This window comes from Haliotis rufescens, unplaced genomic scaffold (genome assembly GCF_023055435.1).
Source record: "Haliotis rufescens isolate VD_foot unplaced genomic scaffold, xgHalRufe1.0.p SCAF_8, whole genome shotgun sequence".
In the NCBI taxonomy this organism is placed as follows: domain Eukaryota; kingdom Metazoa; phylum Mollusca; class Gastropoda; order Lepetellida; family Haliotidae; genus Haliotis; species Haliotis rufescens.
The window spans coordinates 42,913,732-42,934,244 of NW_025964372.1; the positions used below are offsets into that span (position 1 = coordinate 42,913,732).

A 20,513-nucleotide genomic window follows, 5' to 3' on the forward strand; every position below is an offset into this window, starting at 1 on the left:
AACTTGGAGACGTCCCCCACGATGGTTCTTATCGAGGTTAATATTTGTCGGCTCGAATTTTACTGCAGATCAAATTCAACAAATTACACTTTGTTTGCCTACTTGATATAATTTATACCGTCCTCTCGAGTAGTAGAATATGTTGATAGCAGTGAGTCACGCTGTGGGTCACACAGTTCACTATCAACAGGTTGTTGCAGTGAATATACGGTCGGTAACATTGAGAGCGGTTCTGTAGGGAGTTTTACGCAACGATAGCCAGAACATGTTAAAATATTCCTGATCATTGAGTTCGGTGGACAGAGGGGTTTTTTTCTCCGACTTACTCCTTTTGCATATTTAAATGTGTTATATACTGCCGGGCAAAAGAAAGCAGTTTCGGTTTTTTATTTGACAAAAAATCTTACAGGCGTTGTCAAAACGTTACCAGGCTGAAAACAGTCCCTATATAAAAAAACACAGCTAAGGTATTGTATCAAATATATATATATATATACGTCGTCTGTCTCGCATTGCTATGACAGTTGCACATGTAGTTGTATCCATCTATTTAATTTACCTACCCATATCTTTCCAATCATTTACTTAATGCGGGATACATGTCGCGCAACCGTGCCTCTTACACGTTTATTTTAAATGTATTTGTGTGTGTGTGTGTGTGTGTGTGTGTGTGTGTGTGTTTAGCACACTAGGTGCATTTATTTGTACTTATGAGATATAGGCCATATCGGCCGGATGATATACAATAATTGTTTTTAACTGTTTGACCTTATGTATGTATATCATGCGACACCTTAATAAAATATTTTCTTCTTCTTCTTCTATATATTTTGGACAATCAAACATGGGTGTATACTTTCTTTAGCCCGGCAGTTCATATCAACGAACCATCCGTGTATATTCAAACTACACGTCCATGTGAATCCCAGAGAACGCAACCACAGACGCTTCCTTACTCCTTACACATTCCACCAGCCATTGAGTCTCCCGCCCTTTAATGAGTTACCTACCCGTCAATGAATCTCACACCCAACATTCAGTCAACTTCCCGTTATGTGTCCCTTACGTGTAGAAGTGAGAGAGTGGGTTGGTTTAACGACGTTTTGAACAGTATTTCAGCATAGTGTCAGCGAGGCAGGTATTAGACGTTTACCACTTTGGTGAAAACCAGGAACGCCTACCCGTATAATAAATCTCCTTTTGTTTTGTTTTGTTTGTTGTTTAACGCCGCACCCAGCAATATTCTAGCTATATGACGGCGGTCAGTGATTGTCATCATGAACGTCGATCTACGCATGTCAGAGAACCTGACCACCCAATCACTTCAGTCACCTCTTACGATAAGAAGAAGATCAGTTCTAACCAGGATCTTCAGGGGTCAAACAAATCTCCTACCCGTTAAATTCGTCATCTTGGCCGCTGACTTTCAATATGGCTGCTGTGGATATATTTTGGAGCTTGAAGTGAAACAAGGACCTCGATGAATAGTTGATGTCGATGAAGTTCACCACCCTTCTCAAGGAGGGAGTCCCGTTGACTTCCTGAAACATTCAGTCATAAATGCACACAGTGAATAACACGATATTCCGGATATAACGAACTCAAGGACAACCTGCAACATCATTTCGATATATCCGAAGTTTTGGTTTGGTTTGTTCATTGTTCAACGCCGCGGGATTTTGCAGGTCGACGAGATACACTAAAACTGCGTACCAAATTTCAAAAAGACGTCTAGCAACAATGTATTTTTGTGATTGACAGTCAGAAGCGTGATAATTATATTTTCATTTTTTGGAACAATATATTTTTTTCGAGACACAATTCGAACTTAAGGCGGAGAATAGAACTTACACTGGGACGTCAAGGTATATTCTAACGCTTTTACATTAATTTTATCGCTTTGATGGGTGAGGGGCAGTGCATCTTCCCGAGGTAAGGGAGTTAAATGACTATAAAAGTCCAGTTTCCACCCTTGCCGAATTTGGCTGGTATTATGGTGTTACAGTTTGGCTCAATCTCATTAAAAACAGATCTTAGTTCTCGCCACCGCTAAACAAAGATCTGAGGACATCCCATTACGGGTCACGTCAGACCGTCCTTGCGCGAACTTTGACCGACCAATGGAATGATCAATCAGAAGGCAGCTTTCTCGTGCTTTACGGCACTAATTTCAAATTTGCGACTACGCTTCGAAACATATTTTGACAAATTCCCGATTACAAATTTGATACCTTAACAAAAAACTTCTGGAATGGCTAAAAGATTGTAAGATTGTAAGGATTGTAAGGATTCAGTCGTTTAAACCCGTAACTATCGTTCGGAATACCCCATGTTAAAGTTTTCGAGGTTGCATGATCAGAAATCACATTCCGACTGTCACTTTCATAATCTGGTAAGCGACGCTCTGATTGGTCGGATGAAAGGTCGTTCTGGCGTGACTCCTAATGGGATGTCTTCAGATCTTTGTTTAGCGGTAGCGAGAACTAAGGTCTGATTTTTAATGAGATTGAGTTTTGCTGGACTAACGAGTCAATGCACAGTCCAATCAAAATCGCGCAACGAAATCGAAATCCGGTTCGTAAACTGTCGTGCAGATTTCGATCGGTTGCAGGATTTGCAAAACATGTGCACCTCCAACTTGTTGTCAACAGATATTTTCCAAATCTTTTCATGCTTTTAATCAAGGTGCTCACGTGATTTGAAGCATTTCGTGATGTAAGACAATATAGATCTTGATTATCGATCAATCTCATTAAAATCAGATCTTAGTTCTCGCTACCGCTAAACAAAGATCTGAGGACATCCCATTGCGTGTCATGTCAGAACGACCTTTCATCTGACCAATCAGAGCACCGCTTATCAGATCATGAAAGTGACGGTTGGAATGTGATTTTTTATCGTGGAACCTCGAAACACCACACAGGGTATTCCGCACGACAGTTATGGGCTTTATGTCTGTATTCATACAATCAAGACCATCCATTATCCATTCCAGAATGTTCTATTGTTCAGTTTTTAATTTTTTAATCGAGTGCATGTCAAAATATGAATAAGCTGCCTTCTGATTGGCTATTGTCGACTTCTTGTTAGTCATTCCATTGGTCGGCAAGTTCGCGAAAGGTCGGTCAGACGTGACCCGTATTGGGATGTCCTCAGATCTTTGTTTAGTGGTAGCGTGAACTAAGATCCGAATTTAGTAAGATTGGATTATCGATCAGATCGTCCTGACTGGGCTCCGCCATTTTGTTTGAAGCAAATACAAGTAATACGAGAAATGAAATCTGATTGGTCCATAGGAAAGGCTTAGAAGGGACATAACTCATAATAGCCACTGGTGGCGCTACGATCGAGCCCAGGAATTCCAGCCTAGTTCGGCAAGGGTGGAAACTGGACTTTTAAAGTCAGTTAACACTCTTGCCTCGGGAAGATGGGGGCGGTGGGGTGGCCTAGTGGTTAAAGAGTTCGGTGGTCACGAGGAAGGTCCAGGTTCGATTCCAAACATGTGTGAAGCCCGTTTCTGGTGCCCCCACCGTGATAATAGTGGAATGGTACTAAAAGCCTCATTAATTCCTTTGAGAGGTACAGAAGCAGACAATCTTACCTTATATTCTAGCACTTCAACAGTGATGTTGGTGATGTTTCTGGACGGAAAACTGGAAGTATCCCAGGAGATATTCACGGACTGATTGACGAACCACTTCTTGGGGTCCACACGTTTAACTTTGGGTTCAACCTGAGCTATGTTCACTGTGGCAAGAAAAAGAATAATAGCATCTTAAAATGTTGGACATTCATTCGTCAAAAGACTTCATTGTCAGCATCACAAGATTGATGGGGAGTACATTAGGTCTTCAACAATTTCTCTTGGTTTCAATGTGTTTTTCATTGCCACTGTGTTTTTTTATTTCTGTTATCAATGTCAGTTATCTTTCAATTAGTTGTTGAGCCTTCCCACGTACGGTACTTTTACCTGCATTATCGACATAACACATACTACATTCTTTCCGACTACCTCCAACACTAATATTACTTTCTCGTCGACTACCTCCAACACTTACAAAACCTTTTCGTCGACTACCTCCAACGCTAATATTACTTTCTCGTCGACTACCGAAAACACTTATAAAACCTTTTCGTCGACTACCTCCATCGCTAATATTACTTTCTCGTCGACTACCTCCAACACTAATATTACTTTCTCGTACTCTTTCGACCACTTCTAAAATAAATACTACATTCTTTTCGACTGCCTCTTAAACATATACTACTGTCCCTCCAACTACTTACTTGTAGTATATGTGCCGGTGTAGTTCCAGCCACCATTATCTACATTGAGTGACAGAGTAAGGGGGCCTGTCCGAAAGACGGTTGGTGTGATGCACTGGGCGCGTGCGGATGTATAGTAACTGCATGGGAATGTGATGTTGACGTCATCAAAACGAGCCAATAGCTCGGAGCCTTCATTAAAACACGGACCAGACAGGTAGATTATCTGGCCTCCAAGGACAAGACCAGAACTGGGCCAAACAAGCACGTCTCCACTACCTACAAAGAAAATTGTTAAAGTTGAATTAATAAGGGCATATCTGTTATAGTGGTCTGAAATTAATTGTTGAGCTTCCCACTCGCGGTACTTTCACTTAAATTATCGAAAACAAAAATATTACTTTCCTTCCGACTACCTCCAACACAAGAATTACTTTAGTGTTTGAACCAGACAAACCAGTGACTGATAAATTGCCAGGTTAACGCTTCTTTCACCCACGCTCACCACCCTCACCACCTTTACCCCTTCCCCATCCCGTAGACTCACTCTTACGAAGGCACAATGAGTGAGTGAGTTTGGTTTTACGCCGCTTTTAGCAATATTCAAGCAATATCACGGCGGGGGACACCATACGAAGGCACAAAAGGCCATGAGTGTTAGATACGGCCAAGTGATCCCAATGTGGTTTAAATCTGAATACGTGATACGTATACCATCCTCTGATATCCAGGTATCACATCTCCTTTTTAATAATGCAATGATAAATACTATGCAACCATTCGTTCCGGAAATGACGTCAGTACCTCCTTCGCGCCATATCTCTACACGAGCACAGAATTCCTCTCGCTCGTGTGAGTAATTTGATTGGACGTCGATTTTTAGCGTCTTGCTATTCGAATCGGGCTCCAAACAAAACCATGGTAGCGAGTGGCTATAGGGTATTTATCTTAATACAGTGGAGATATGATACACCAAATAATCAAGCATGTACATTTGCACAAATAGGCGAATCTATTCTTCACATATTTATCCAAAAATGGAGCTCTTTCGATCGATTATGCTGAACATGTTCATTTCATCATTGCTTGTTGCTGCACGACTTCATCTTATTATTAATGAAGTTGGAATAAATCGATATTTTCGAAAGGTGTGCTTTTACAAGAGCTAAAAAACCGGTATCAAATGCTAGAAGTGGCCTTACCTTTATCAGAACAGCTTCCTAGAATAGTAGCAGAGTCCACACGGAACACCCATTTACCAGGGATGTTAACGTTGCTTGTCAGAGTGAGGTTTAAGACGGCATTTTTCCGCGCCCCCGGAATTTCCATATATGTCTTCTGGTCCCCGGCGTTAAATCCAGCCTGTGGGGGAAAATGGGGTCAGCATCTCGCAAAATCTCGTTCTGACGAGATCTATCATTCCTACGGGGGTAAACTGAGCAAGCTATGTCCGGAATATGTATCTTTCCAAAATACCAGTTGAAATTTGAAGGCTTCCCCAATAGGAACAATCAAATTCCGTTGTCATGTGTACCGAAATACCAGAGGAACACTTTTAAAAGTTTTAACTTGTTCTCGACTTTCACGAACGTGAATCAGTGATAACGGTTTCTTTGTTTGTTGTTTAACGCCGCACTCAACAATATTCACGCTTTATGACGGCGGTCTGTAAATAATCGAGTCAGGACCAGACAGACCAGTGATTGAGATCATGAGCATCGATCCAAGCAATTGGGATACGATGACATGCATCAACCAAGTCAGCGAGCCTGACCACCCGATTCCTTTAGTCGCCTCTTACAACAAGGATAGTCGCCATTTTCGGCAAGCATGCCGACCTATTCTACCCCGGATCTTCACGTAAAATATGTCAACCGGTTTGTTTGAAAAACACACACTGAAAAGGATAACAATATTTAAGAATTTGCCCCTCGGTGTATTTGAAACAGATCCAAGCATGTAAACAACAAGCGAAGTTATTGAATTTTTACACTTAAGTTAATACACCGGATTTGGTTGATCTAACAGAGATCCGAAAAATAATACCCTTTGGGTTTGGCGTGTATAGTTCGGTTGGTTGATTTGCCAGTACATCTACCACTGTTATGTACCATAGTTCTGAAGAACTGCTTTTTAAAACTAGCGAGAATGATTTACCATCTGAAAACAGACATGCGTATCCTACGCATTTTTTAACGACAATCGACTTCCGTGCTCTCGGTATAATGTTCACGACAACCGACAACCGTGTCCTAGGTATGATGTTTACATCAATCGACAAGTGTGCCCAACGTCTGGGTTTTTTTTACGACAACCGAAACGCGTGCGCTAGGTATGGTGATTACGACAACCGACAAGCATGCCGTAGGTGTGATGTTTACGACGACCGTCAAGTGTGTTCTTCGTCTGTTGTTCAACGACAACCAACAACCGTGTCCTAGGTATTTTGTTTACGACAATCGGCAAGTGTGACCAACGCCTGTTGTTACGACATCCGACAACCGTGCCCTAGGTACGTTGTTTACGACAACCGACAAGCGTGCCCTACTCAGACATATCTTGCACAGCTAACGGGTGTCTCCAGATCTTGACACTTAATCCATGACGTCAAGAATGCGTCGAACGAGTGACGATGGATACGGTGTCAATATTCAACCTTGTTCTCTGCCAATGTGATTTGCCCCAAAATACACTCTCTACCACAAGTTCCAAGAAGAACCTTCCGGAAGCGGAAATCAACATTATCAAGGGGATCTAGTACTTGCGCATAAACCATTGACCAATTCTGTTTGACGGGTTTGATTAAATAAGTCAAAATGTGATTGTTCCAAATATTGACCAATATTCTGCACATAACCTCAACTGTAAAATTCAAATTTGAGGCAGGAATCAAACATAAAACGTTTTTTATACAACAATCGGTGCCCTATTTTAATAAAATTCAAAACATGATGTAAGTTATGTAAAATGTAAGCTCTCTCAGTGACCAAAACAGCCGGGGATAAAACATTTTAAAATCTTTTCTAGAGATAGGTTTTCCCCCTTGTTTTATATATTTTCATTTCTTGTCATTTTGGTAAAAAAAATTGGAAAAAAGATTGATAAATGTTTTGTTTTGTTATTGTTGCTACTGTTTACGTTTCTTGCTTTGTTTGAGATCGTTTTGTTTTTTCTTTCGGTTTCCTTTCTTTCTTCTATTTTTTAGGAGTGGCGGATCGCTTTGGTCATGCGTCGATTATCATCAATTTCATTTTGAAGTCTTATCTCACCGGGAATATATTCAGTAAACAAACCCTCACTGTAGAGAACAGGGCCCCGAGACTGGGCGTGTACACATGTAGCTGAAGCATGTACAGGTGTGTTGCAGGGTGTCATACATGGGGAGGATATGTCGTATATACACTAGGATATAACATGAAATACTACATCACAGCACTACCATACAGCTACTTCAACCCTACACATCAGAAATAACCAAAGACACGGACACCATAAATAACATTTTCCAGAATTCCCTCATACAGACCTTGAAACAAAAATATCCATACTTTAGCAAATCTAGATTTCTTAAGTTCTGATGGAAATGAAGAGATTCTCATTTTCCTTCCTTTTATTTACAGTCGGACATTTTTCAGCAAAAGGTGTTTGTTTGTTTTATTTCAGAAGCTAAATGTCAGTCTCATTTGGATGACTTGGGTCTCACGTCACTATATTCCAGGATAGGCACATGGCACCAAGAATGGGCGGTACGTAAAATGCCAGGCAAAAAAACTATACACTCATGTGTATTGGTGTCTACAAATGAAACAAACAAGAAATGGATATTCGATGGTGGCGTATCATAGTTGTGGTTTGCACCTAAAAGTTTACAGTGCTTGATAGCTGTTGTCAGGCTAGTAGCGTTTGTAATAACATTTGTATTTTTTTGGTAAAATCGAATTTTCAAATGTATACTTTCTTTTGCCGACAGTTTATTTAACCAATGCTGTGTATCGAACCTGGTTTTATGCATGAACCAGTTTTGTAAAGGTCGAAAAGAAAATGTTAAATAATTATTGAGAAGCTGTGAGTGAGTATGGATTTACGCCGCTTTTAACAATATTCCATCCATGTCACGGTGGGGGATATGGGAAAATGGGATAAGCATCAGTGTCTTTGGTTCAAACATAAACATTTAAAGGCGTAATTCATAGTTTGATGTTAGTACCGTTAAACAAATAGAACCATTAAGGTAACAGTGACAGCTTAAAAACTCGATTAGGTTACACGATAATAATTAATGTAATTAGTAACAATATAAATAAGAAGACATATGGAAAATAATGCTTCTGACTAAAACTGGATATTCTTGTAGGCTTCTTGAACCATACACACTCCACGTAATCGGAACACTTCCATAATAGATCTTACACGATGTGTTTTACAAATTTTAACAGCAAAAATCGTAGAAACAACACACTTTGTTTAAAATCAAAGTTTAAAATTTATCCCCTTTACATGCCGTTTTGACATGAAGAATAGAAAATCAACCACAATGCAACAGAAATTTCAAAATCGACTGAAATTGGAGCATGCTGGGTAATATGTTCCACTTCCGGTAAGAACGTTTCCGGAAGCGGCGCGCTGGACTACGGGAAGCAACTACTAGAATATAACCGTAATGACATGACACCTCCTGCACGCATTCGTCTGCGCATGACGGGAACTAGTACCTAACACATCCTGCTCTGTCCAAACCAGCCCCATGAAAACAAGACCTTTCATTGACCCCTCCTTCGACATACAATGCTGGACACATTTTCTGATACATACATTGTCTTACCAAATTTCTGATTCTCTCATCCCACCCAAAAAATATTTCAAGTCAAAGTTAAAAAAAATATAAAGAATATCTGCCTTCACTATGCTTGGTTGGTTGTTGTTTAACGCCCTACTATATGACGGCGGTCTGTAAATAATCGAGTCTGGACCAAACTCCAGTGATTGACACCATGAGCATCGTTCTACGCAATTGGGATACGATGACTTGCATATCAAGTCAGCGAGACTGACCACCCGATCCCGTTAGCCGCCTCAAATGACACCTTCTCTAGGACAGATGGATAATGTATTATTGATCTGAGGCTAATAAATTCTAGACTTAATTAATACTAATATATACTAATACACAGTAAACACCATGCTACTTATTATCAGGATTTACCTAGTAGGTTCTGTTACTCGAACACTACCACTAGGAAGACGTTCGGCTATATCCAATCTGAGTCATGACCTACATCAGGCAAGGACAGAGCATGCTGTCCATGCAGGGATGAAAGAACGGGTAAGGTCATGGAAGGTCAAATCAAAACAAGGTCAAGGTTCCTTACAAAGTTCAAGGTCATATCCTTATTTATTTATTTAAATTTTATTTAATTAACACCCTAATTTTGTTCTCCACTATGAGAAATACATATTCGGGTGACATTATGAAGGCTTATAAGTCGTGAAACTTTGTTTAGTATCATTGTTTATATATGTAAACATAAGTACATAAAACATTATATATATATATATCAGTATACTTGAAATTTATCACATATATTGGTGACCTACATTAGTGACTTTCATTTAAATTATTACATGAGTATGTCTTCCCTTAATAATAGAATTTACCTATTGTGCCAATTCGCGTGTAGCATGTGAGAATGAAAGCATTGTGCGTGAAAAATTCCGCTCAGGCAAAGATTGACTTATGAGAAGGCTAGTGGTTTCAGCACTGTACTCGTGTTATTTAGGTCAACCTTTAGATTTAAATGATTTTAAATTTAAGATCGCTTTTAGCAATATTTCAGCAATAAAATTCATCTGTCGGACTACTCAGGAATATAATATTTTATCTATTAGAGGTGCACAGTCATTTCTATGAGTATAACAGGTGTCAGAAAAGGGTATGCTCTCTTTATAAGTAATTGGAATTTATCAAAGACTATTTAATGTGCTTGATAAGTTTTTATTACAAAAGGTTAAAGATCACTTTCTGTTGAGTGTTGTCGGTCGCAAATATGGCTGTGATAATGTCGATGAAACGTAAAGCTACTCAACACTAATACGATTTTTGTGGTAGTATGGTATTATAATTATTATTCACCAAAAATCCGTACGAGGACGCAAAATTCTGTGTATTTGTTTCAGTAAACTTGGTAGGAGAAGGGATGGTATCTCGTATTTAACATGTGCCTCAAGTCGCTGAATTATTACTGCGTTTATATTGACTTCAGGAAAGTAGTATCTGATCATAACCTTGACCTTGTTGGCTGCCCGTGACCTACATCACGTGACGGACAGAGCAGATGTACATAGAGAGAGAACTAGTGCAGCACGCATGCTAATCTTGAGTACAAATGGATGGAGGAGGAGTTGTGTAGTCAAAGCAGTGACAGCGTGTATGACGTCACAGATGACGTCATTATGCAAATGAACCATCTAAACTTCAAAAACAAATTTCAAACGAAAACGTCATCATAACTTCACCACTCAAACAATGTCACTTTGCACGTCTGCCTGAGCTGATGACGTAATGATGACGTAATAATGACGTCACTGTGATGCACAGCCACTACTATGACATCTATGCAGAAGCGTAATTTACCACCGTATGTCTTCTACCTTCCATACCTGGGCAGGATTCCCTCCGAGACCCGTCGTGGTCACCCCACCGCTGTTGGAGCCGGTCGTCCACTCGATCTTGTTGTAGTTGAAGATGACGAAAGATTGCAGGCTATCAGTGATCAGCACTGCTTGGAATGTATTTCTCTGAAACAGCCATCATCAAATATGAAACGTCATCGCCAGAGAATACCCAGTAACATATTCAATAGGGCGTAAGGCGAAATAGCGGTGAACATTATATGAATGGACACTGATGAATTTATGTATCTGAGACAGAGGTAAGTACTTCCGGTAGGCGTTTATGCTACAAAGAGCTAGGTTTGACTGTTGAAACGTTGGTTACGTTAATCCTAATCCTTTCAACAGAGTTATATAAAACGGATATTGTGGCTTCTAACGGTTAAAGTGAAAGTATCTAAAACGTTGTCGTTCTCACTGAGAAAAGAAAAGCCAGGTCCCTTTCACTGAGTTACCAACCTGAACTGGAGGTAAAACAGACCGGTGAGATCGGCTCAACAATGTCCTATTTAGATCCATGAATAAACATTCTGAGTGACAAAACACTCCACAAGACTGTGTGACAAGATGAATGACTTCAACTTTCCATTAGTCAACTTTCCCCCTTAAAATGCCTATATTCCAGCAGCTCATATCCTCGGTGTCTACGTTTCACAACTTTTGAGGTTCAAGCATGCTCTTCTTACGAAGATTTCAAAGGGTGTAATATCACTCTTGCTCAAACGTTGTTCGATCAGGTTTACAACATTCAAGGTCTCAGCAAAGCTTTCAGAACGTTTTAAGGTGGACAGTGTGGAGGGCATTTAACGCATCTGTGACCAAAATGATGTCCGATGCAATTCTCCTTTTGGTCTGTATCATATGTTCCCCTATATTTTCAGGTGAACACTTGACTGGCCTTTGCCCATGTTTTGCGTATGTTTTGACCCAAAGGATATCCTTTCTCGTACAAAATGCACAATTGCAATAATACCGGCAACTATCTGAAATGCATTTTTCCTTCCTTAAGAATCTTACCTTTTGCTTGCCTTCTTGAGAAGCACCGTAAAAGCCAACATTGTCCCAGGTTGCGATAAACATCCAGTTAGCTCGGAACCTTCTCAGAGCAGGGAAGTATGTCTTTATTTCAACCGTCGCTTTTTCAAGAAGTTGGAAATCACTAGACTCACGATACCACACTTTACCTCCAACTTGCACATCCACGTCAGCCCAGAATGGAGCAATAATTGGCGTTTCGGAATCCAAGGGGAAATTTTCAGGTCTATACGTTTTAAGCTGATCCAGAAATGATATTATTCCATTGTTATTTACCTGAAAAACAAAAATAGTCCCACATTAGATTGGCTTGAAGATTTCAACATAAAATCAATTTTGTATATTCGATTGAAATGATTGTTGATGCACCTCCTGTAACTGATGGCATATGACCTTGAGGCATCGTCTTGCACGCAATAACCTAACCAAAATCTTTGTTATACGGTGTATGTCAGGGATAAAGCACCTCCTGCACCCGATGATATTTGACCTTGAAGCATCTTCTTGTTGAACTCAAATATGTACATACATTAACGTAACCAAAATCTTTGTTATACGGTTTATGTCAGGGATAAAGCATCTCCTGCACCCGATGATATTTGACCTTGAGGCATCTTCTTGTTGAACACAAATACATACATTAACGTAACCAAAACCTTTGTTATACGGTTTATGTCAGGGATAAAGCACCTTCTGCACCCGATGATATTTAACCTTGAAGCATCTTCTTGTTGAACTCAAATGCATACATTTAAGTAACCAAAACCTTTGTTATACGGTTTATGTCAGGGATAAAGCACCTTCTGCACCCGATGATATTTAACCTTGAAGCATCTTCTTGTTGAACTCAAATGCATACATTAAAGTAACCAAAACCTTTGTTATACGGTTTATGTCAGGGATAAAGCACCTTCTGCACCCGATGATATTTAACCTTGAGGCATCTTCTTGTTAAACTCAAATACATACATTAACGTTACCAAAACCTTTGTTATACGGTTTATGTCAGGGTTAAAGCACCTTCCGCATCGATGATGTACGACCTTGGCATATCTTTCTGCATAACTCATTTGAAATGCACCAAAATAACCAAACGTAAACGCCTTCTCGAATCACTGTATCAAGCCTTCTCCATTTAAATTTGATTTACACTAAATCTTGCATTCGCTTCTTTAGGGCAACACCGTCTGATATGAAGGTTCACATTTCAGTGTATGATGTTGCAGCTAGCTACGTTTGAAACCACCAGCGTGAGAGCCGTCCAATGCCATATGGTACGTATCGCTGTTAAGAGGTAGGTTTCAGTTAAGACAAATATTTCTTCAACACTTTATCTACAGAGCCTTGCTAGCCAAGAGAGGTGTAGCGTTACAAAACACACAGGTAAAAAACACTGTAGATGAATGACGGTACACACCTGTGCTAAGGCATTTGGATGCTGTGCCCATAGCTCATTTGTACAAGGAGGAACTGTGTTTTTGGTATACCGTGGATACTGGGGTATCTATAGAGCATGTCTACTGTGTTTTCGGTGTGTCATACTATTGTTGTGAGTTGAAACTGTACACACAAAGCCCGTGATGTATAGCACAGCCAGTAGCCATCAACAATTTCGTTTCCCGGACACTGGTGACAAGGTATATTAAACAATATCACATGTGCTACTGTTGGAAGATTTTTGTCATTTTCTCTTTGGGAACGGATACCGTTCGTGAGTATTTGTTGAAACATAGCATTGTTGTTCGGGCTTGATTGGTTCTTGAATGGAACTTTAATCATTTGTTATTTATTATTCGTTTCGAATTCCAAACATACACCATAAGTGATCCGAATCAGTGTTCGCAAACTCAGTATGCGAATGAACAAAAGAGTTCTAGGTGGTGTTTTGGATGCTGTGAGTGGTGTTGTGTATGTTGGGATGATGTTTGGGATGCTGTGGGTGGTGTTTGGGATCCCGTGGGTGGTGTTTGGGATCCTGTGGGTGGTGTTTGGGATGCTGTGAGTGGTGTTTGGGATGCTGTGAGTGGTGTTGTGTATGTTGGGATGATGTTTGGGATGCTGTGGGTGGTGTTTGGGATGCTGTGAGTGGTGTTTGGGATGCTGTGTGTTTGGGATGCTGTGAGTGGTGTTGTGTATGTTGGGATGATGTTTGGGATGCTGTGGGTGGTGTTTGGGATGCTGTGAGTGGTGTTGTGTATGTTGGGATGATGTTTGGGATGCTGTGAGTGGTGTTTGGGATGTTGTGGATGGTTTTTCGGGATGCTGTGGGTGGTGTTTGAGATATTGCCGATGGTTCTGGTAATGTCGTGAAGGTGTCAGTGGTTGTGATGCTGGCGTTGGATGCAGATCAAGGGATACCTCTTTGAGGATATTTGGGCTGTGGCGGTGTCAATGGTGATGGTGATGGTGATGATGGGGTGTCGATGTTTTTTTGTGGATAAATGTGGACATATTTTCTATTTTGACTATTATTATAATACGCTTTTAACATTATTACAAAAATCACGATAAGAAACACATATAACATGCTGTACACCCGTGGGATCACAATTGCCAGTTATATAAAAGATCATAAATATGTACATAATTAAGAATACAAAATTGTAATGTTCATATAGCAACGAATGTAAACCTTCTCAAAGGGGTGATATTAAAGTTTGTACCATGTGACAAAAGCTCTATACCTAACTTTCCTATTTACGACTGCGGCAGATACTGTACGTGGTATCGATGTGTTAATGGCGTATATACAATGTCAGACCTTGGTGCACATGCACTGCAAAACAAATATAAGCCATGCTGACGTAACGGATGTTTGTTGGCGAGGAAATGTGGCAGTTCAAGAATATCAAGTTGACATCCTTTGTTCCCAGTAATACTCTTTATATGCACTTTGTTGGTTTTTTTGCGGCAAATGGGTTCAGTTTTTGCCATACATCGAGTTGCTTGGTTTTTAATGGTGTTGTTTTTTGCTCTTCGGAATAGGATAAACATTTGTTTTAGCAATCAAATGTGCACGAACACATAAATCGGTTATCTTATCTGCTATTTTGTCCAACCTAGGTACTCTCTTGCCACGGGCTAGCCTGGAAATCAACCTTGTCCGGGACCCGCCATAGGTTCTCAAGGCGTTACGGGAGTCCAACGGTTTTTACATTTGTCCATAATTGCCAGTGAGTTTGTTTTTACGCCGCTTTTAGCAATATTCCAGCAATATCACGGCGGGGGACACAAGAAATAGGCTTCATAAACTGTACCCATGTGGGGAATTGAACCCGGGTCTTCGGCGTGAAAAGCGAACGCTTTAACCACTACCCGCCACCCTTTTTCCATAACTGAAGACTTCGATTTCTAATACGGGAAGAACATCTGAAGCCTCGGTGTCCCCTCTGGGAACCCTGCACACACACTCGGACTGGGGGGATTCCGGATATAAATGGTTTCCAGTATCCCATGTTAACTGACTAAAGATTGTACGGTGGTCCTGCTTGGAGGTCCTGCACGGGGATTCAACTGACAGCGTGTCAACGTATCTCGATGCTCACAGGACTGTCTGTCCAGACTTGATTATTCACAGGTCATCGCGATGTACCTGGAATATAGCTGTTTGCGGCGTAAGGCAACATTCAATCACTCGGCGTATCTGGAACGGCGATTCTATCAGGTTTGGAAAATGAGGGCATGACATTCGAGGTCAAACCACATGACGAACATCACGTCGTTTCCATGGTAGCTGGCAAACGTTGACACAATTCTCATCATGAAAAATATTATCGGTTCCGCGTTGAATAAAAACTGTGCCTTTTCAAACTTAATTCCCCAATCTAAACGTCATTCTTCTGTTCGCATGACGAACGGGAAATTCGGCACCCTTCAATTATGGTTTCAAGATTTCAGGAAAAAATCGTATTAAGATTTCAAACTTTGGTAAATAAAGTACTGATTGTTTGAGAGTTTGGGTCTTGCTACTAGGCCCGGAGTGTTATTTATACTAGCTGTATAATACCCCGAGATGAAAACACATTTAATCACAGCCACACGTGTAGTTGGCTAATGTCATCTACCGCACACTCGCAACGCATTGTTGCACGTTCATCGCACGTGGTCTGCACGTGCGCAACAGATCTGACACCGCTCCGAACGTAAGGGTCGACATTTTGGACGAACATTCCAACATAACCATGACCTGCGTTACACGTTCCCGTCGGGTAAGCGATTCCAAATGCGTACAGATCTACGTTCAAAGGGAGGTAACTGCTAATATGCGAAGAACCAAGATGGCGGCTTGGGCGGGGATGTCCTAGGTAATCAGCATTTATCACAGTAGACAGGTCTTCACACATGCCGGGGAACAAAAAGATCTATGGTGTATTTTTAGATTCTTGTGTTTATCCCGTTATGCATACAAGTAATTCCGTCCCGTGTCGATACAGTTTATCCTGGCACAACTAACATCAGTGCGTTAGCTATGAAGAAGGAACATTATCATTAAAGGTGCAGGTGCTTCTGACGTAGGGTGACATATCAATAGCTGATCCGGGGGGGGGGGGGGGGTTGCGGGAAAAGGGGAGCGCATCCTTCCACCCTTCACCCCTGTCATGTCAGTTTGTTGACTTCGTGACTTGTGTATAGTGTGCACCCCACCTTTTGCAAAAACCCTGGATCCGCCTCTGAATATGGTGTTAATATAATACAAATAACAGGCTATTTATATTCCGCATATTTCACTGGATCGAGTGCACTCAACAATCATTCTCAGCTCCCTGGGGAGTATGCAACCCAACGCTGCCTGTTGGGCGCTCGAAGATTAACAACCTGATTGCCATCACATCCTACCGGGTACCCACTCACTGCTGGCTGAACAGGAGCACATTTCGAACAAAGTCACTAATCCAATGAGACACCACCTGTTAGTTGGTTGGTTTTGTTTTGTTGTTTAACGCCGCACTCAGCAATATTCCAGCTATATGACGGCGCTCTGTATATAATCGAGTCTGGACCAAACAATAAAGTGATTAATATCATGAGCATCGATCCACGCAATTGGGATCGATGACATGCATCAACCAAGTCAGCGAGCCTGACCACCCGATCCCGTTAGTCGCCTCCTACGACAAGCATAGTCGCCTTTTACGGCAAGCATGGGTTGCTGAAGACCTATTCTACCCCGGATCTTCACGGGTCAGACACCACATGTGTTACATGTGCTTCAGACTATGTTTCACACTGCAAGATCCCAGGTATATGGGATTGTTGTTAAAATGTTCTTATTGTAAAAACAAAACCAGTGAGAAATACTCATGAGAAATTTCATGAGAAATACTCAAGTAGCTTCAATTTCACTACTGTGTCATCTCACCGGTTGCCCAATTGGCACCGTGAACGGGGGAGGGATTGTCTGTCTTTTGACAGAGTACAGTATTGAGTCACTACATCAACTCGCTTGTCTATTCTGCAATGAATGACAAACGGGTCGACTCCACCACGTTTCATTAAATCATCCACACCGAGTCACGACAACGAAAAATCGTGATCACGCAGTCAGGAACAAAGAACGGGTTTTCCTTCATATTCCAGCCTCGTTTATCCGGAGAACTGTGACTGTATCATTAGCACGTCGTAAGGGGTGAATGATTCACAAAACAGGAAACGCATAGAAAGGGAAGTGTAGGGACAAAACGAGATCCGCACGAGTTTCCGGTATAAAATAAACTGAAATTGAACACATATTTGTAAACTTTGTGATTTTCGTTCAAATTTGTTCTATCGTTTCTTTAATTCAGATTGAACAACATGCCTTTAACATGGATAAAACTTTTAAAAACTCATAACTATACTCCAATAAATATAAAGTTGACGTAAGTTTCAAAGAGAGCAGCAGGATTTACAATCCCAAAAATAATAGCATCATCCAACAGATCAGATCGTGTGGCCCTCTTCCACGAAGGGAGATAATTCTGTCAGTCGTATCGACGTTTCGTTCACTTCGAATAAAATGCAAAACAATTACATAAAGCAGCAACTATAACGCGAGTGCACCAGTATCCAACGCTGCTGTGGTCGTTCAAAGTGACAGGACTTTTGTAATACGGCTCCAAATGTAAACAAGGCCCACCCTACGCTCCAGTGCTAAGTCTACCATTACACAGCCAGTTTGAATGTAAATGAATAGCCCAAACCACAATGACGCGGCCTTCAAATACTACTCTTATTCATGCATGTATATGCAGACACCGGGTCAGGCAGTTTCCTGTTTATACAATATGTATTGACATTTAGGAATATAAGCCCTCCCCTGCAATATTAAGAAACCTTACTCCTTTGATGCGCGCACCTGCTGTGCACAGATTAATGGGATTTTGTATGGTTTCTGTATGCATTTACCTAAGCTTAAAAGCAGTGGGGGGTTACATGGGATTTTGTATGTTTCGAAAGTTAAACCCCGTTAATGCGGAATATGTGTAAAGCTGTGTCCTCAACCCCCAGCTGACTATATGTGTCATAACCCCTTGTGGACTGTGTGTCAAGTGTCTTGAAAGCTCACAATACATACCTGGTATTGCTTACATCTGGGAATAGGGTGTGTGTAATGTCTATCGTGTATTCTATAACATCCTGAATACAGTTAGGGATCATGGATATTTTGGGGGATATGTTTCCGAGATTGTGTGCTCAAACTTCACCACAAATATATATCCGAAAACGTATTCATGATCCCTATATTTCGTTCAGTATACGAGAGATACCTTTTTTCGTTGATATAAAGATGCTTGTTTGATATAAATCTAAAAACAGCGTCTGTTGGGACTGAATCTTTTCCACAAATTATTATCAATATTAACCTTAGTGTCAATTTCAATTGACTGTAACTCGCTCAGTTTGATGATATATCAGACAACAACAGCCCAGAGATCATATCCTATCTGAACAGATTGACACAAAACATACGCACAATAACAAAATAATATAATGTTACACGCCTTCGTCACAATCGTTTTAAGAAATGGGGATCTTGATTAACACGTTCGTATTAATAAGATGTCCAGTATAGGACCTATAACATTGTGATTGTAACACAATACAATGAAACAAGATATGAACAAGATTCACTGTTCGTTTAATAGCTGCAACATCTGATTTCATCTTTTGGTATAAACCTTATGTCACGGGTATGTTGTGAAATCCTCGTCCTTTCACGGAAATAGTAATCCAGTGCATCCGAGCTGACCTAAAAATAGCCCTTTCGTGATTTATTTTGAATGATAAATGGGACTTTCAATTGTGGAAATATTCCGCAGTGACCTCTAGAGTTTTTTGTGTTTGTACTTATTTATAACATTGAGATAACACGAAAAATGCCTCATTGTTATTCATTTTTTTAATTCAGGTTTAATGTTGAATTTTCAAGAAGATAAGTGTTAACACACATGCTTGATCTCTCACAAAAAGCCTTCGTCAATTATCCCCAAACTCTGCCCCATCAATATAGAAAACAAGGGAATTAGATGCGCTCCTTGCACTACGCCAATAACTCATTGATTAACTTATGACTGAGAGGCTTAATAGGAACGCCGTACGTGTATTGACGTTATCTAAAAGAAACATGAAATATTTCCAATTTTTCATCGTGCCAAATACATCGTCAATAGATAAGCTGTAACGCACAGCATTTAAGAAAATATTTTCAATTTTTGCAGAAACATCGCCCTAATGAGTGGCATAAGGTGCAGTGTTGAGATGAGACCCCACCTGAGGTATAGGGTTTCAATAGCAGGTATTTCAGTATCAGTGATCTACATAGCGAATAAACGTTTATTTATATAGGTGCTATCATACATCAGTTTTCAGCCCTTGGGATCGGGCGAGCCGGGCATATCATGGCTCATTTCGTCGTCTTTCAATAGAAGGCGTTATAAACACAAGTCATTTGGGTTACTCTAACAATCATGTTAGCAAGGACGTCATGAAGGACAGAAATAAAATGACTCGGAGCAGGTATTATAAACAGAGGCAGGCATGAACGGTTTCAGCTTACTTTTTTTTATCTATTTTTTGGTGTATTTTCGTCGAAGATGCTTGAAGTATCGAAGAAACAGAATGTCTTCACACGAGTTAATTGATTCCCAGTTAGTTTCAAACTTTAATTTCTATAAAAAAAAAAATACTGATAGATTTAACTTGCATAACTTAGAAAATCATTTTCATTAACACAGGGAGAAATATAATATATTATTCATCCATTACCCACGCACTTAGATGTGTCAAAAAACATAAAAGGCTCTCCAAAAAATGTTGATAATGTATGACGCCATATCTGACTACGATCTGCACAGCTGGAGGCATAAACACCATATCGCCTAATAACATGCAGAACCGTTACGCGCTATGGTCTAATTACCCTGCTTGTCTCGAACAGCGGATAACTCGACATATTTTCCAAAACGGTCCCAAACATTTCGGGTTAACTGTATGAGATGAAGTACTGAAAGAGCAATGACTCTGCAAACATTATTTTATTATCTGCACACAGAACCTTTGTCTGT

The 20,513-nt window shown here is 40.4% G+C and overlaps 1 protein-coding gene across 5 annotated transcripts in view; it reads right to left on the minus strand.

Annotated features, from left to right (window-relative positions):
* The window catches only part of LOC124120240 (protein mesh-like), an 87,056-nt gene that overhangs the window by 16,568 nt on the left and 49,975 nt on the right, over window positions 1-20,513 (minus strand). For 4 of the 5 annotated variants that reach the window (XM_046483016.2, XM_046483015.2, XM_046483017.2 and 1 more), the window contains 6 exons: window positions 11,953-12,246; window positions 10,915-11,061; window positions 5,469-5,628; window positions 4,288-4,545; window positions 3,602-3,747; window positions 1,396-1,541 (listed from right to left, as the gene is read on the minus strand). In XM_046483016.2, the coding sequence (XP_046338972.2) occupies window positions 1,396-1,541; window positions 3,602-3,747; window positions 4,288-4,545; window positions 5,469-5,628; window positions 10,915-11,061; window positions 11,953-12,246 (1,151 nt within the window). The remainder of the gene's footprint in view (window positions 1-1,395; window positions 1,542-3,601; window positions 3,748-4,287; window positions 4,546-5,468; window positions 5,629-10,914; window positions 11,062-11,952; window positions 12,247-20,513) is intronic. The other variant, XM_046483014.2, reaches the window with a different exon arrangement.